Consider the following 18,599-nt stretch of genomic DNA (forward strand, 5'->3'; position numbering starts at 1 on the left):
GGGTTTTCTCTGAGTAATCTGGTTCCAGCAACACCCATGACCCTTGTGAGGATAAGTGGTATGGAAAATGAATCTCAAAGTTCCTAATTTTTGGGTCCGTTTGTTCCATGACTCACATCATTTGTAGAGACAAATTCCAAAATTCTGGGTCTGAAGGTCAATTACTTTCAAGTGTTCCTTATTTGCTACAAGGGTTGGGATAACAAAGATATTCTTGTATTTTAAAACCTCAAAATCTTTGTCAGGGGGCGGTATTCAACAAAATGGATGTATTCAGCAAAAGAGTAGGTCAACTCTCCACCAGGACAATTATAAATGAGCAATAGTCTGTTGCTATCCAAATCCATTAGAGGCTTCCTCTGGTTCTCAGGGACAGATGTACCCAAGAAGCTTTCAGTCTCATCAACTACCCACACAGCACAAGAAAGGGACTAGCTAAGTGTTCTCATGTTTATCTATCCTTAGAGTTTTTTTTCTACCTACTCATTTGCGCTGGACGCCTGCTCTTACCTCACCCACCTACACATCCACGTGCTCTTCTTTCTAAGTCAAGAACAGGTTGTTACCTACTAGTGTTAGGGGAAAAACAGCGGCAGACAGCTGGGCTGCAGAAGTAACGTCATTGTAAAGACAAAATTAATTTAACAGAAAAAAGCAGTGGCCAGCACATTGTGGGAGCCTCTGTTCCTACTAAGCAATGACTCAAGAATAAAAAATGCATATATTTTCCCAGTATAAGCTCATCCTCAGGAAGCAAGTGACAAAGTGAAATGATGTAATCATCCTCTGGTTGTGTTGCTATGAAAATAAAATTACTCCTGTAATTCTAGGTTTGTGGTGTCCTCTGTCCAGTATAAAGGGGAGAAAACTTAACTTTATTATAAAGGTCAGATCCATCAAGAAAAACATGTATTTTTCAACTTATGCCAAACATATTAAACTGAGGTCATGTGAAAACGGAAGATTCCACAGTGTAACTGTAATTCATATTCTTATGATTTCTCATTATTTTGATTTTTTTAACAATTTCTAAGAATACTGCACAAATCATGTTTTAGGGCACATAAAAATCAAAGCAAACATTTAATGAAGTCCAGGAAAGTTGGTGCACAGTTCTTCAATTGAAATACAACATTGGCCATTCTCAAATCATGCAAAAAACACATACGTATCACCCTAGAACACCCAATGCTCTAAAACAGGGGTGTCAGACTCGGGTTGGTTCGCGGGCTCCGTTAACATCAACTCGATTTCATGTGGGCCGGACCATTTTAGATAGAATATTTAGATTTTTATATATGGATTAAATGAACTGGATTAAAAGCCCTGAATATTCCGTTTTTTATAGATCTAAAACAATGTTTATTTTAGCTTTTTTATATATTTTTAGATTTTATAAAATGATTTTTGAACTAAAAACAGAAAAAAATGGATTAAAAAATTACAATTATTGATTTAAAAAGGGGGAAAATCAGGAAATTTAATATACATCTATACTCTTCATTTTAATTTGATCCTAAAACAGAAAGTCAGCACTCATGATTTACTTTCCCGGGCCACACAAAATGATGCGGCGGGCCAGATTTGGCCCCCAGGCCGCCACTTTGACGCACATGTGCTCTAAAAGAATGAATAGTGGTATTCAAAGTAGCAATGCACATGTATTAATGTGACTTAGGATAGTACAAAACAGTAATCATTTCTTTTATATATTGTTAATAAATATTGTTACACTCCCCCTAAAAATACAGGAAATGAGTGCCCAGTTTCAACTTCAAAACAGCTGCTAATCTATAAAGATGTCAAGCAAGCATGAGGAACTGCGCTCTTCATTTTTGTTGTGGTGCCACTAATGTGGAAAGCCCATGCAGCACACACACAACATTGCAGTTGTATTCATCTTTTTTGGGGGGTGTACTCAATGTTTAGGAAAATACTTCAGCTGACAGGCTAATTAAATGTTGAAGAGGAACGCTGCTAATTTTTCACAATACATGAACAAATCAAGGAGGAAGACAGTCTCTACCGAGCCCCTGGTAGGGGATATTTTAGTCTGCTGTTACCCTACTGACGATAATTACATGCAGTAGCTAAAATCCCAGTGCTAATCACTCATTGAAAATCAATGGCCTGTAACCAGGATTTGAAACACACTGACAAACAATGCAGGCCCCCAAAAAAAGAAAAAAAAGAATGAAAGCACAGTAAATGTGTAGTTGCGAAATTTAACAAAGCTTCCAATGCACTTTTTCTTGCCAGTGGTCAGAAATGTCAGACTCCCCACTTTCCTGGAACACAGCGTAAAAAAAACTACAGGGACAGTGCGTGAAAATGTACGCCCTGGTTATTTTTGAGTTGAAACTGTGACAAGTATGTAGAGTCACTTGTGGTTATTACAGAATTTGTGGAAATCTTCATGACTTCCCCCAGCTTTCACATCCAGCTAGAAATAACATTTTCTCACTAAAGCAATCAAGCCAGTGCTCACACTCATTTTCAGATTCTTCAGATGACACGTGTTCAGCGTTTCTCTGCGTCTAATGACTCATCAACTCTTGTATTTGGCTGTAATTAGCCTGTAGCGGGTTATATGATTGATCTGAAAAGGGCAAACCCTATCATGAACCCATCAAGACATAGGTTTATGGTTCCAGTGAAATGGAAATATCATTTTAGCGGAAGAAACATCAGTTATAATACTTTTGATAAAGCTATACCAAGCAGAGTCAGTGGCTGGTAATGTCTCCCACAGAACAGAAGTCAAATTTACTTTCATTAACATTGATCTTTCAATGAAATCCACAGGGATTTCCATCCAACAACTCCCACACCACTGGAAGACAAAGTAGTCTTCCAATCCTCAATGACTAATTTTCCACAATCTGTTCAGTTTATCCCGAATTTCAAGATGTGAAGATGATCATTTTACAAACAACACAGTGGAATGCAAACTTACTTGCAGATTAAAAGCCTTTTCTTGTCTTATGTTGCAGTTGACACAATATTTGAATGTGACCATGTGTGAAGAAATAGCAGAATAGCACAATCCTACCAGGCAGCAACTAAGGGCATTGTGAAATGGGAGGGGAAAGAAAAAAACAACCAAACAAAAAAAAATGATTCAAAATGATCTTCTCTGGATTGACGATTTCTTTAAATACTACATCTCTCCAACACTTGAGTCAGATAAAAAGTCAATTTCTCATTGTGACATTTTTGAAGGATATTGTAAATGTATTTTTCCCCAAAAGGAAATTGAAAACATCTCAAACGATTCAAACCTCCAGCTTCATCACAACTTGTGATTTGGACGCTCGTTGGTCATTATGTGGTATAAAGAAAAATGCCTTAAAACTGCTTTGCCAGATGGAAAACCAACCCAGGACTGGTGGTAGACCCTCGGCTCTATGAAAAATTGGCTTGTGTTAAACAAGTGGTACAAAAAATGTGACCACAGCTGTATGCTATTTACTTACTTCCAGCATATTTTATGAACAAACCATTTTTTCCTCAAGAAAAAGGCACAAAAAAAGGGAAAAATACAGCTTTACTAACTCCATTATGGAGGCTGAGGAGTGACATTTTGATCCACCACTCGCCTTTGGCAGTTATGATCATGCTCAGTCGGACAGCCAGAGGACAGAAGTCCTGCTTTGGCCTACTTGTCCGAGGCACATAATGTCATGGAAACTGTCTTTAAAGTGAATGCGTGTGTGCACTAGTGACGCTACGATATGCTTGCCTGGCCTCAATCAGGGAGCACGCCACCATTCCATCAACCACAGCTTTAAGCAAATACATATTTCACTCTTGTGAATGATGCCATTGATCCATCTTCCAACTATATACAAGCACACTGCGGTTACTGGATTATACAAACAAACACTACTGGGTGGGGACAAAAGAAAACATTTCACTAATAAGAGCAATGAAGGGTCTGTTAAGCTCTATTTCCTCAAGACCCCAGGCTTTGCTAGTGAGCGTGGGGACAACCCACCCCTGCACACATTGACTCAACTGATAAAACGATGACCAACAGAAACGGGTCAACCATGAGTGAGGCACACTGCATAACGCTATACTAACCGAGTGGCCACAAAAGAATGTAAAAATAAGAGGAAATTACACGTACATACAAATGTAAAGGGGGACTGCAGAATGATCAATGATTACCGAATGATACAAAAAAAAAGACAGAACACTGATGTCACACATTATATTACACATATCGCACGTGTCCTATTGATGCAGATGAGTAAAGCCCTACTTACAGCTGGAAAGCAGGATTTCTAAGTGCTGTAGGAGCGCAGTGAAATTTGCTAAGTGTCATTATCTTGAGAAGCACAAAAGCAATCTGGGCCTCCACTGCTGTACACCGAATAGTCCATGTACATCTCTTCCGCTTCCATAAGGGACCATTATCAGTACTCATACACTCTCAACTCAATAATGTGAAAAATGAAGAGTTTTAAGACCCTTTTCAGCTTCTGTATTACAGAAGACAGCTTAAGCCACTAAAGCAGAATATTTTCATCCTGCCACAGGTATAAGCAATCATCACGTTAACATGTTAATGTCAAATATTGTCATGTGCCAGGTGACAGCAAACGTCAAAACAAACTGTTTTAACATTCTGATTTATCAGCTACGTGTTTGTTGTTTAAGCACATTGGCTTACATTTTGGATGTGCTCGTTTCTGCCATCTCGGTTCAAAAAAATTAGATGTCTATCGCTGTCAATCGCAGTGCATGCACATCAAAAATGTAAAGTTTGAGAACATGAGATTATTAGGCAATGAGAGTTACGAAAGTTCACATTGAAACTGGAATGCAGTTAAAATAGTTTTGCACATCATGATGTGATGGTGTTAGCAGATTTCAGCTAATCCATATTTAAAACGGGGGCAAATCAATGCCACGCTACAACAAGCACTAGGCGGTCAAAGAGAAATGCACAGATGACAAATTGAGGACAGCTTTCAGAGCTGGCCAGTGAGTAACTCAATCCAGTGAGAGAACCACAGAGGGAGCACAGAACATTCTAGCTTTTGTTGTGATGCTTGCCTATATTTTCCACATTTACACTAGATTTAATGCATTAAAACACTGAGGATTCCTGAAAAGCATCAGTCAGATACTGATGCTGATACTCCTTGCTTGGACAAAATTTGTGTTTCTATTTTAAATACTTCATTGGAGTAAAAACAAAAAACCACATTCGGGCAGTTTTCAAGGGAGTGTCTGCTCTTAAGTCGCCCACTGCTGTTTTTGTAGGTGGAGCTGCATTTCTCAAATCCACTGAGAAATAGAGAAACAAGTTTTTCGTTTTGATTAAATCATGTTCCCTTGCAGCTTGGCAGCCAAAATCACAGTTGTCTATTCGACATGTTTATTGATTAGGAGAGTTGCCATTCCACATTTAAACAAGCGACAAATTCTGTTAAGAACATAAAGGTTACTGCCCTTTGACAAACTATTGTAACCATGTATCAATGCAAAGTACAATTAACACGAACATTCACAGTTCTGTGGTATTTAGAGTCGACCATTGACCTAGCATGCATGTTTTTGGAATGTGGGAGTAAGGAATGTGAAAACGTGCTTAGCACTCTATAATGGATATCCACTGTCCTGCCCATAAGGGATCAAATATCAAAACAACTTTATTTTTTCCTTAGGTGATGGAAAGCATTCCAACTCTAATGTGCCTTAAACTGACCACTCAACTGTTATATAACTGAGAAATCAATTATACAAAAAACAACAACAACAAGTTTGAATTAAGTCTAAGAGTCACAAGGAACAAAGTTGGAAGAAGATGGCCACATTTTTGGACACCAACAGCACTGCAGACACAAGTACATCATAATAAAACCTGCTTGTCAATCCTTCCACTTCAACCAAGAACGCTTTTGTGGTCACTCTAAATTTAAAATGCACGAAGGTATATTTTATGTGGTGCAATAACAGAAAATGATAAAAAGGTGAGGCATGGAGAGGGTAATGTGATGGTCCACAAACTCAATTAATTTCTTTTTAATGGACCTTTTCTTCCATACGGTTGGATTTGTTTGAAGTGACACAATACTGTCCTCTTGTGGTTTTTATGGACGATTACAATAACATTCTACATCAGGAAAATGATGTTTATCACTTTGACACGTTGTGAAAGCTGATTCACCACTAATCAAAAAATAATGAGCCAGATCTAAATTGAATCGGAATTAAGTTGAAATATTTTTCACCATATAACAGCTAAATTTGTCATGCTCTAAAGCAACCAAACACGCACAAGGGACCCACAGTACACGTGCCGACTGCAAAATATAAATACCATTTTTTTGGTGTATGGGTCTGCTGTACAACACTGATAAAAATCTTTGTCCATCATCAATATTGTTGTTTCAACAATGCACCTAACATTCACTATGGCAAAGAATTCACAGACTTGATGGCAGTCTGGGGGATTTCTAGGTAATATTTTGACCTGGCAAGAATCTGTGACTTAACTGTTTGGGTAAGTGGGAGATAACATCCCACCCTTTTAAAGCTTGTTAATGCGCAACCTTCTTCTTGGCAAAGTGCAAACATCTTGTGCACATATTAGCATTGGCTCGGTGAATGACTAATGAGCCACTCTTCTCCATAAATACACAAAAAAAACCCTCACCGGCACAGAGGCAAGCAGAGTTCCTTTTACATAGCCTGCTAGAGCTGAGATTCAATGACCTTCTTCACTATTGTTGTTTTCTGGTTAAATTGACACAAAAGTCATGCACCAAAATATCACCATGGGAAGTTGTATCAGAGCTGTAATAGCCGCACAGTGAAACTTGCTTCTTTTACACAGTTGTGTTAAAAGTAAGGTTGTTGTCTGACAACTTTCAATTTTCACACTATTAGGTGGTTTTGTCATGCATGTCTAATTAAAGAAGCCACAGCACCACGTGAAAGCACATCCAGTTCCAGTCTTTAATGTGTCAAGGCGATAATTTATTCAGTTCCAATCCAGTTGTTATTGAGGATCCCTGTATGACATAAAACTGTTGAAAATAGAATTTTAAATCATTCATTGGCAATGTTGTCAAATGCACTTCAACGAGGAGGGTCGACAGTGAATGATCTCAGTGGAGATAAACTTGACATCCAAAATCGTCAGTGGGAGCCAATGTGTTAACCTTACCTAAAACTTGGAATTCACAGAACGTCATTCTTAGACATTACTATATCTTTCACCAGTTAAGAAAAAAAATAGCAATCATTTTATTCCATTCAAAGCTGGTGCACCAGCAGGAGTTTGAGTGATTGGGTTTCCACAAATCTGAAGCGGTAGCCTGCCTCCTCACACTGATTTGTGAAGCACAGTGGTGAGGAGGCCTCTTTTATTCATGCATTCTTAATAATCAACTATACTTGATATCTTGCAAGGTTGTCTCACTGCAAGCTGATTGCTCAGAGCTACAACTGCACTAATGAAGCACCTTGTCAGCTCACTTCACTGACATGTGCATACACAAACACATAATACTCATTTCAGTTTGTGTTTTTTTAAATAAACACTGTTATGATTTTAAAAGACCACATAAATAAGCTTGAGTACTTGACTGCTGGATGCAGATGTTAGACTCAAGGCAGTACTCTCCCTTTGCTACCTTCCTTACCAATAGAAGTTAGTTTTTAAAAATAATTTTCAGTGTGAATACCCCCGGAAACTAAATAACAGGCACTGAATAATGAATGAGCAATTTAAAAAGGTTAGCCTATCTAAAAGTTAAAAGAAAATAGACAATTTACTTCCTTGCTAGCTTCAAAAAATAAATGAACAAAAATAGATAAATGATTCATGCCATTATTTCAGGTGCATTGAGTTCAGACAAGGAAAAAAAACAATCAAATACAAAAAAATAAATGGCAAACAAATTCAAACCCGCTCAATAATCGAGTAAATTAAAACTCTTTCAACTCTGAGCCTTTGATGGTCTCTCAGAACAAAGAGTTCAAATTTACAAATATAATTTGTATCATATTTATGATTCATGAGTTTTTAATCAGAGAAAAATATATATCATATTGCTTAAATTTCATCCATTCATTTTCAACACCGCTTGTCAGAGTCACGGGGCGCTGGAGCCTATTCCAGCTGACCTTGGGCGAAAGGTGGACTACAACCTAAATTGATCCCCATTCAGTCGTAGGGTGCACACATTGAATGAACCACTGTACTATCGGTGACTCGCTCAAAATTCATGTATCAAATGCATGACATTTGGTCATGTCAGGTTAAAAAGGTAGGTATTCAATCTGTATGGAATAGAAACTGGAGAAAGACAAAGTAAATGAAGTCAGCCCTATGTGCATTTTTGCTTTACATCAGTTCATGTACTCATGTTGTTGATTCTCTGAGAATTCAATACTATCTTAAGGCATTCTTTCAGTAACTGCTGGTGATGCCGTGGTGAGAAACAAAAGGTACAATATCAATCAAGAACACTAGTGCACAGAGCTCAAATATTTGTTCGGCCAGGGACATCCAGATCTGGCGACAGAGCGTGAAAGACTCACACAGCAGGGACGTTGCCCTCAGCTGGGCAATAAATGCAATAGAATATTACCCAGCAAGCCTACTTGTCACAATTAATCCCTCACCAAGATTGGAAATAGTTCATGTATACTATGATATCTAAGTCGTGGCAAATTTGAACTATACAATTCTAAATAATGTATATCTGATTTTTTTTATATGCAGCAGTGAAGATTAATATGGACCTATTCATGAATGACCAGCAGCAAAATGTATCATAATATAATAAATACATTTATAAAACCTACAGAAGTAAATGGATGAATAGATGCAAAATATAACATAAAGAGCTGCATTTGTAACAATTTGTTAGAGGAAACAGTTGACTGCACCAAATTGCTTGGTGGACATTTCAAGACAGAGTTCCAGAAGCTCACAGCTGTGGAGTGTTTTTGCAAAGTAACGGCATCCAAAAGCTCCCTAATCAACACAGACCATCTGGAAAACAAATAGGCTATGCACTGTCCATTGGACCACGGGAAACATGGATGAGAAACACGGAAGAAATAAAAGAGCAAGTGTAAACATGGTAGGTTGTCAAGGCCAACTAGTACAGCTGTGTTAAGTTACAGACACATTTGTTACCCAGATCGTGTCAGAGCAGATGGTTGAAACTTGGGGGGTGGGACACACAATCACATGAACATCCATGGAAAGGTGCTTTCTACAAATGCACTTTAAAGGCAGCCAAGCCTGTGGGTGTTATAAACACGACAGAAGAGAAGACAAACTAATCCCAGATTTGTCAAACAAACACAGTTTATGATTAAATGCTGCACATTGATGCTTTCAAATATAATGCTCTGCTGAGCACCAACCTCATATACCAAGAAATGAAGTCCTACAGAGAAGATACAGCACACCCAAAGCAGCAAAAATTACTATATTGAGGAATGACATCAATGGTGCCAAGTCAATCAAATTCTTAAAAAAAAACAATGAATTTCTTGTGAGTGACAGTCAAGCAAAAGGACAAACCCCATGACGACAACTGTCCTTTAGTTCAACCTGGCACCACATCAGCAAAGGACAGCTCACTGCTGATTATTATACGGATTACTCAATGCTCTCGCAGCATTTAATACAAGATAGCACAAATCTAAGAGGCTTTCGAAACACGAATTACAGTATGCTAAATGTAAATCTTAGAGGAGGGACTTTATAGTGTGGCTGATGTGTTCATGTTCTTACAGTATATTGAACAAAATGAGACAACATATAGGAATTTTGCTAGTTTGATGGCATTTTTATCATTACACTATGTAAATTTAAGAGATTCAGCTGTAGTATTTATAGCGAGTACTTATTAAATAAAAAAAATTGGAAAATATGTTATGCACTTGACTGTGACTATATAGCCGTTTCCTTGATTTATTTTTGGACCAAAAGCAGAAAATCTACAGACATACACTTATGTATTCTAGTTGAGTCCATAGTCACATGTAATCCAATTTAAATTATATAATAACTGTAAAGCTTTAAAATGTAGTGTAAATGGAGACTGTGTAAAACGGGTCTAGAAACAAACCCCAATTCAAGTTATGCAGGACAAAATACACAGCATGTGTTACAGTATATTCATTTGAATACACCACTAAGACAAAATATTTAGATTTTAAACTGTAGGGGGGCTATAGTTCTAAATTCTTAACAAGTTCCAATTCCAATGCTAATATCTGTTACGTACGTGCAAGGCATGATATGTAAAAATTGCAGTTTGGATCATTTGCTGAATCCCATTTCATGAAATAGATGTAGATTAATGTGATGTACATATACATGGCACCAGGGTCAATATTCAGTATCTATAAGTAATGTGAGAGATTAATACTTTAGTTTACAATATATGCAAGAAAGAAGTGGATGATTTTTACAGACTAAATGGCCTTAATCATCGCTGGAGGGAACCACTGGCATCAAATAATCTCTGAGACATATGTTCACACACACACAACAACCAAACAATCACTGTTTTTTTTTCTCTCCTTGTAGGCCAGATGGCAGTTACTGCAGAGAATAACCTTGTCTTTTTCTATCAACTTTTACCAGAAAAGATGAGACACTCACTCACTATGAACCACTTTTCAATAGTTGATCATTCAATGTACATATTCCTTTTGAAAATATACCTGCATTAAAATTAAATAAAAATGTGGATTTTCTTTAAGTGTTTTAAGAGGCTATACTGTGCGTTTCTAATTCTTTATTGGAACTAGATTTTAGAATAAGGCAAGTTAAAAACTCCCCACTATAAAATTGAAATATCTCCCTCTATTACAGTGAAGGTTAACTGTGTAAATATTGGACACTGCAGCTGCAATCATGTTTTGGGAAGACAGAGCATGCAATCACAGTGAAATTTCAATAAACATTCGTGAGTGGTCACATACTTAACTTGCAGTGAGAAGCACTTCAACTGATGAATTAAAGCCTTAAAAAGGCAAGGTCCATATTTCATTGGTGCTCACTAAATAGAAAAAACAATTTGCTATGAATAAAGTGACAAAATGATAAGTACGACTGGACTGGATCTTTTACAGCATCAATTTAAAGTTTCATTCAGTTTCATTAGACTTCTGTAGTCAATATCAGACTACAGTCAAGTTTCTTGAAGAGAAATGTAAGATATGAGGATTTCCTTCTCTTCTCACCATTAATGTGCAAAATGTATTCCACTAATGGTAAAATTATGTATTCAATTTTACTGAACCACTTAACAATGAAATAGTTTCTTGTGTTTAAAGTCAGTGAAAAATAATCTATCCTCTGTGCCCTTGACTTCATGTCAGTGATGACTTCAAGTGTCACTGAAGTGCAGGCAACAAGGCAATTGATGGAGACTTATGAATATAATCATTCCGACGAAACCAATATTCTGTAACTTATTGATGTCATTTAAAAAGAAAATCTTGCTCCCTTCTATATATTATTTCAAATCCCATGAGGAATAATCCCAAAATGCTTGAAAACGTCATAAGAAAAATAATAGTTATCAAATACCAAGAAGGAACTTTGTTCGAGCCATGTTTTGTTTGGAAAATATGCTAAACAATCTTTCCTAGCAAATATGAGCCAAAACCACACAATACCTGGATGGATTTCTGTTTTCTAATTTATCACAGTGAGGGCAGATCCAGAAACCACTGGATTTAAAAACATGAATACATTAGTGCTAATGGAAGGCCTACTATTGACTCATTCCCCTTTACTCAATGAGCTATAACAAAGTGAAAAATAAAGAGATACTTGCTACTGCACATTTGGCATTGTGACTTCCTAAAGTGACATGTATTTGGTATACCACTTTAACAATCATTAAGTTTAGATAACAGTGAGTAGGTAAAAGGCACTAGCTATGAGCTATAAATAAGAATTACTAGGTTCTGAAATGGAGATGTTTTGCGAGAGATTTGCCGCTATTTTAAACGAACTTTACAATCATAAATAAAGCAAAATCTAGAATTGGGGGGAATAATTTAATATTGCAAGTGCTGGAAAGTTTCTGGTTGTTGGGGAAATTAGTACATTTACATAAAGATTCAAATGCACCTCACTTTCCTGGGGGAAAGAAAATGCAGACCAGTGTCAAATACATATAAAATAATCAAATCAGATACTAATTCTATGCCCTGCACTCATCCTCCCCTTCAGAGGAACGATGACGTCAGCACAATCTGCTGCACGATGTTCACACTGTGTAACCCGATGATGACAGCCAAGACACGCGCCCTGCATCAGAAGGGGTCAGATCCTTTTACAGCATTAAAAAAAAATGTCAGGTCAGAGGGATACATGAATAATCAATTTGACTCAAAGTCTGAAAACAAAATAGTTGTTTGATCTGAAACCACTGAAATCATTCAAATGTGAAACTGACTGAATAGAATAATAAATCACGCAGGGTATTCCCAATCCCTGTTTTCATGGTTCCAGGCAGTTTTAGGAGGCTTTTACAAGCAACTTGGCATCCAGTACAGTCTAAAATTGTACACTTTACAAGATTCTCATCACATTGAGGTGACAACAAATACTGAACGAGTCAAGGTGAAATTAGCAAAATTGTTGGGCATGGTGTTTATGTACTACTTTACTAATTCCAATTACCGTTCAAGTTTTACATTTATCCCATTATATGCAAGTATTCAAATGTTGTTTGGATTAACTATGCATCAAAGTCTACAACATGGGATACTGTGATGATTTTTTTCATTAACTATTATTCTGGGATCCTCGATGTTACTCCGTTAAAATGAGAGTTGAGATTGGAAAAAATACACTGGATACTGTTGGTTTATAGTCCACAAACATATTTTGGTTATTAATTTGTCACATTTGGAGGTGCTGGGCCAAAGCAGGAAATTTTCTAGACAACCTCTCACAGGATTATAGATTGCCAAGTCGGTTAAAAGGCTGGTAATACTGACATACATTTGTCTGCTCCCATGCAAAATCCACACTAACCCACAACCACAACATCTGAAGTGTTATCGTGGACAGAAGTGTTATCATGGACAGAAGTGTCAACACCGTCAACAGACTGCAGAAGTGCACACTGGCAGAAAATGAAGAGGAAGTCAAGTGGCTTTCTGTGCTGAAGTAATGCTCTGCGTTTTCACATTTTAAAGACACTCTGGGCCACAGCGAGCAAAGCAGGCATCACCAATAAATAGCTGAATGTTGCCTGTAGGTCAGAAAATGTGTCAACTGAATTAGCCGTGACTGAGTTTTATGACTAATTCAATTGCATGTGATTTACACATTCACGTGTATATACAGCGATACAGCATTACTAATCAGTACATATAAATTGTGCTTCTCACTTGTCAAAAAAAATCAATACACATCCTCTTAGAGTAACATATGAGCCAATCCATTTCACAATCAATCACTAATTAAATCCGGGCAAGCTTTCAAACCTTTCAACTATTAATATTTAGGATTCAGGAAATGGACACTGCACACTGCAATGCTTTTGTGGCAGGGTATTTGTTTTCAGCTGATGTATCAATGTGGTGTACAGGAGATTCCAGGTGACTGACTGACTTTCATCTTAACTGCCAGACAGACAAACAAAGATAATTCATGAAAGTTAAAGCGCGAGAGTGATTCATGCTATCCTCTGCAATGCAAATTCGAGTTCCTTGCTTTTAGGAGACAACTAATACGACCAAGTTTCTCCTGTATGTTCTAATTCTAGTAACAAAAAGTTTCTCTTCATCATGATTTTACACTGTGGGCCCACATGGATGAGTGGTGGAGAGTTACTTCCTCAATTATACAAACTAGGGATCAACATTTAACACGTTTCTGGATTATGTGGGAAAATTCATTATTACTTGATCAGGGAAATTACTTTCTTCCTTCAACACTACAGTCATTTTTCATGTACAAGAAGCTTCCATTTCCATTCACGATTCCTGACCAGGGTGTCATTATTCTATACACATGCGTATTGTACAGCTCTAACAAGTCGCCGGGTGTTAGAATGCCGCATGAATTTCAAAAGGGTACCATGACGAGGACTGCTTCTGAAGGGAGGACACCCCAGCGTAGCTTGACTTGTCATATGTGGCATGAAAATATTTAATGCGAATGACAAAACCAAATTAGTCTGTAATTACCATTTATATTTTGAAGAAGCCCAAGCTCAAGGTGCAGGGATTAATGAAATAACCAAAAGACGTATTTTCTAAAAATGGATTTAAGATTAGCCAACCATTTGGATGGAAAACCTGACTGCAGCAAGCAACTGAAATAATTTATGTATATCCAAGTCTTTGAGCCTCGCGAAATGAACACCTCAACAGCTCTTCAATTTGCTGTAATGCTGCAGGCTGGCAGACAACCTGAGGAATGTTTTTCATCTATTTAAGACAAGAGGCATTTTAAAGTGTGAACATACACTAAATGAGAAGGTTAACAGACCTGATCACATAGCTCAAACTCTTTAAGTAGGCTAAGGGCAAAGAATTCTGCTCATAAAGACAACAACCACACTTTGCCCATATCTGCCATGTACTGTTGTGCAATCCTTCCGTGTGTAATCATTAACTGTAAAAAAAGGCCACCCATGAACACATATTGAGAGTAGAGGTTACAAATCCACAACAAGGAAATTCATGCAGAGATGTTAGGATAATATGTCATTGTGATATTCATTTGAGTGAAAATTTGGTTTGACAACTCACTTGATGAAGCATCGCGCACCCTCAAACGTATATCCTTCTTCCCATCCGGTGGGTAGATCTGTGGAATTGAGAGAAGATCATTTGAGAAGTTTTTACAAACGGATCAACAACTGCCTTTAAATAGGTCAATGTTGAGGAAAATCAACAGTAAGCACCAATCCATCCATTTCAACAGAGTCGTGTTAAGGTGCATTATGGCTTACATGGGACAGAAGGAAGACTATGTCCTGAACTCATAGACAGTCAGTTGGAGGCCACACAAAGCATATATACCAGGGGTGGGCAAACTATTCCAGAAAGGGCCACAGTGGGTGTGGACATTCATTCCAACCTCTGAAGAGGAATATTTTTTCACACATCTTAGAACTGCAATCAGTGGATTGCAGTCAGGTGTTTCTTGTTTCAGCAGAAACACCCACTGGTAAAACTGTCTGAGCTGGATCAGTTGGAACAAAAACCTGCACCCAGACCGGTTTGCCTACCCCTAATATATATACCAAAACAATCAATATAGCACCATTCCGTAACAACCATTTTTGATAAGCTATGTGTGATCATTAGTCAATTAGTACGTCAATCATGTTCTTGGATTTGTCTTTTTTAAATAAACAGGTCATTTTTTTTAAATATAATAAATTATCTGCGTCAATTAACACCTGGCTGATAAATTGATTAATTAAATGACTTAAAATTTATATTTTTTCTGTTGTGGACTCTAAAAATATTTATTCACCTCCCTTTCATATTTTAGTGTACAGTATACGTATTATGCGTTGGTTGTCTTTCTCGAACATCTCCCCTCATGCTGCCAACAAGCATAACAACAAGGCTACAGTTAAAAATAGGTAAAAATAAAACTTATTTAAATTTTATTTTATTTTTAGGTGGGCCTGTGACGTGAGTGGTTAGCACGTCGGCCTCACAGCTCTGGGGTCCTGGGTTCAAATCAGGTCGGCCCACCTGTGAGGAGTTTTTTTTGCATGCCGGCGTGGGTTTCCTCCAAATACACCGGTTTCCTCCCACATTCCAAAAACATGCATGGTAGGCTGATTGAACACTCTAAATTGCCCCTAGGTATAGGTGTGAGTGTGCATGGTTGACCATCTCCTCGTGCCCTGCGATTGGCTGGCCACCAATTCAGGGTGTCCCCCACCTCTGGCCCGGAGTCAGCTGGGATAGGCTCCAGCACCCCCCACGACCCTAATGAGGATAAAGCAGTTCAGAAAATGAGATGAGATGAGAGATTTTATTTTGAAGCAATATTTGCCAGCCGTAAATGACAGCGATAGACATATAGAGCTGGCAATGGTCATTCACTTCTAGTTCAAATAGATTGGACATCGATTACCATCAATGGCCGTGAATAAGTTAATATTTAACTCTTTATTGCTATGAATGTTTTAGGGGGCCCCCTGATGGTGTCGTGGTTCACTCGCCTGATTTCAGTGCGGGCAGGTGTGGGCTTGATTCCCGCTGGTGGCAGTATGCTTGTGAGAGCGAATGGTCGTCTATCCATCTGTGTGCCCTATGGCTGACTGGCGAATAATAAAATAAATACCAGGCAAGCAGTTGTGTAATCAAAAATACTTATCAGCTAACAGTAATGGAATAGTATAATATAAAACATAGGTCTATCCGTTTATCCTGACACGGGTAGCTGGGTTGCTGGAGCTAACATTGGACAGTAGGCAGGGGGTACATCCTGAATTGTTGGCCAGCATGTTAACTCATTCATTCATTTTCTGAACCGCTTAAACCTCACTAGGGTAGCGGAGTGTGCTGGAGTCTATCCCAGCAGACTTCGGTCCAGAGGTGGGGGACACCCTGAATCGGTGACCAGCCAATCACAGGGCATGAAGAGATAGTCAACCATTCCCTCTCACATCAGCCTACCATGCATGTTTTTGGAATGTGGGAGTAAACCGGAGTACCTGGAGAAAAACCACGCAGGCCCGAGGAGAACATCAACATGTTAACTCCTAAATTTTGAAGATTATTAAAGATAAATTATTTGTGAAATTAATTGTGAAATTAGTGTTATCGGCCACCACGAGAGAAAGTGTCACGACCTGGTTAAAGGTGGGTTTATGGGAGCGCCCACTCTGTCATTTTTGCCCATAAAAAAAAAAGACAGTGCGGATGTCACCGCCTCGCTTGAGAGTAAAATGCAAGTAATATTAGATTCAGAGGTTTGGGCATAAACAAGCCATGATGACATGCGTTAGAGCAGAACAAAGTGCAGGTTCACCTGGAGTTTTCCGGTGTCCGGTAATGACCGCCTCGCCACTGAGGGGATGCAGCCAGGTTGTACTCTTGGCTTCTTCGCTGTGGAGACAGCGAGACACATTACGACTTTATTTTTCTCAAAATGAGCCAAAACGGCGCCTTTTAATTCTTACTTGACGAAGAAAACACGTCCGTCACGAGTGATCCCGTAACTCCAGGAAGAAGGCAGACCGCAAATCCACTCGGGCTGGAGGTCCGCCGCCGCCATGACTGGCAATGGAGTGAGGCGCGCGCGGCGCGTACACGGTAACCTTGGCAACGGCAGAATGCATCGGCCAGATCCGCTATACGAGTTAGCCACGTTCAAAAGTTGGCCCTTCGCTGTCGACTTATGTCACGTCAACCATTCTCATTTTCATTTATTTTTTTGCCACATTCAACCAGCGAGCGCACTGCGTGATCTCCCAAACGGACGGGCGGGGCGAGCCAACCGTGACGCCCAGGGAAGGAATTGATGGACGTGAAGTGAAATTAAAACCTGTCAAACGGTAAATACAAGTTCACTGATGTCACCAGTGTTGTCCTTTTTCAAGAGCTATGCTCATAATGTTCACAAACACTGGAAAAAATTAGCAAACGACAGCTGGATGTTTTACATTTTAACTCATTTCCGAGTTTGTAGCTCATTGCCAGTGGACATACAAATCATTTTGACTGGAAATCTATTTTGATTGCCAGTAAAAATGGATTAGACGGATACTGCCATCGATACCACCATTCTGTCCGCCTGCCCACATCACTTCAAGTACCACGTGTCAAACCCGCGAATCTGGGGGAAAATCTGGCCAACCGCATCATTTTTTGTAGTCCGCCAAAGTTACACTTGTTTCTTGGTCAAATCAAATGTACAAATATTTCTCCATCTCCATTCCCCAAAAGGGTTGCAGGGGGATTGACGTCCAGTCCACTGGGAGTTATTGTTACTAATTTATGATTGTCTACCTCTCCATGCTTTGATATTCCTGGTAAAAACCTGTCAGCAGTAAACTGCAGAAATGAAATCTGCTAAAAAGAGTTTTTTTTCCCAAAAATGTTATTGCGATTTTGACCCTTTAATATAGTTTAATTAGAGGGTTGGTGTCTGGAAAGCTCAGAAAATGTCCTTTCGTGGCCCAGCGAGAACCGAGAGTTGAACCCAATTGACCATCTCTGGGGAGATCTAAAATTGGGCATGCATCAATGCTCTCCACCCTACCACATTGATCTCCGTTTAAAAGATGGGTAAAACAAGCAAATTCTTAAACACAAGTAATGGCTTTGTGTTTTTCAAATATTTCAAAATGGTGTAAACTTGTCATGTTATATCTATTTTCCATCAATCAAATCACTTCATCTATCATTGCTCCCTTTTTAAAACTGCCTTGCAGAGTAAAGTTTTTTTCTTCTTCAAACCCAGAGGAAATGAGAACTCAAATGAAATCTTCTCTTTGTCCCTCCTGATCTTTGTCAAAAGTGAAAATGAGATTTGGACCATTTTCTCACATTTCTTGAACAGACTTAGAAACAGCCCCCCTTTGTCAGTAGATCCAATTTAAGATTGGGAG

General features: G+C 38.5%; 1 protein-coding gene across 15 annotated transcripts in view; it reads right to left on the minus strand.

Moving 5' to 3' along the window:
- Positions 1 to 17,405, minus strand: part of LOC144071086 (pleckstrin homology domain-containing family A member 5-like) — a 50,480-nt gene extending 33,075 nt beyond the window's left edge. For 6 of the 15 annotated variants that reach the window (XM_077595876.1, XM_077595882.1, XM_077595878.1 and 3 more), the window contains exons 1-3: positions 17,169 to 17,404; positions 17,018 to 17,094; positions 14,770 to 14,827 (exon numbers count right to left, since the gene is read on the minus strand). In XM_077595876.1, coding sequence (XP_077452002.1) covers positions 14,770 to 14,827; positions 17,018 to 17,094; positions 17,169 to 17,263 — 230 coding nt within the window. In that variant the 5' untranslated portion in view covers positions 17,264 to 17,404. Of the gene's footprint in view, positions 1 to 14,769; positions 14,828 to 17,017; positions 17,095 to 17,168 lie in introns of all 15 variants that reach the window. The other 9 variants (XM_077595880.1, XM_077595875.1, XM_077595885.1 and 6 more) reach the window with 5 other exon arrangements.
- Positions 17,406 to 18,599: the final 1,194 nt, after the last annotated feature.

The sequence above is a fragment of the Stigmatopora argus genome, chromosome 3, assembly GCF_051989625.1.
Source record: "Stigmatopora argus isolate UIUO_Sarg chromosome 3, RoL_Sarg_1.0, whole genome shotgun sequence".
NCBI classification, from domain to species: domain Eukaryota; kingdom Metazoa; phylum Chordata; class Actinopteri; order Syngnathiformes; family Syngnathidae; genus Stigmatopora; species Stigmatopora argus.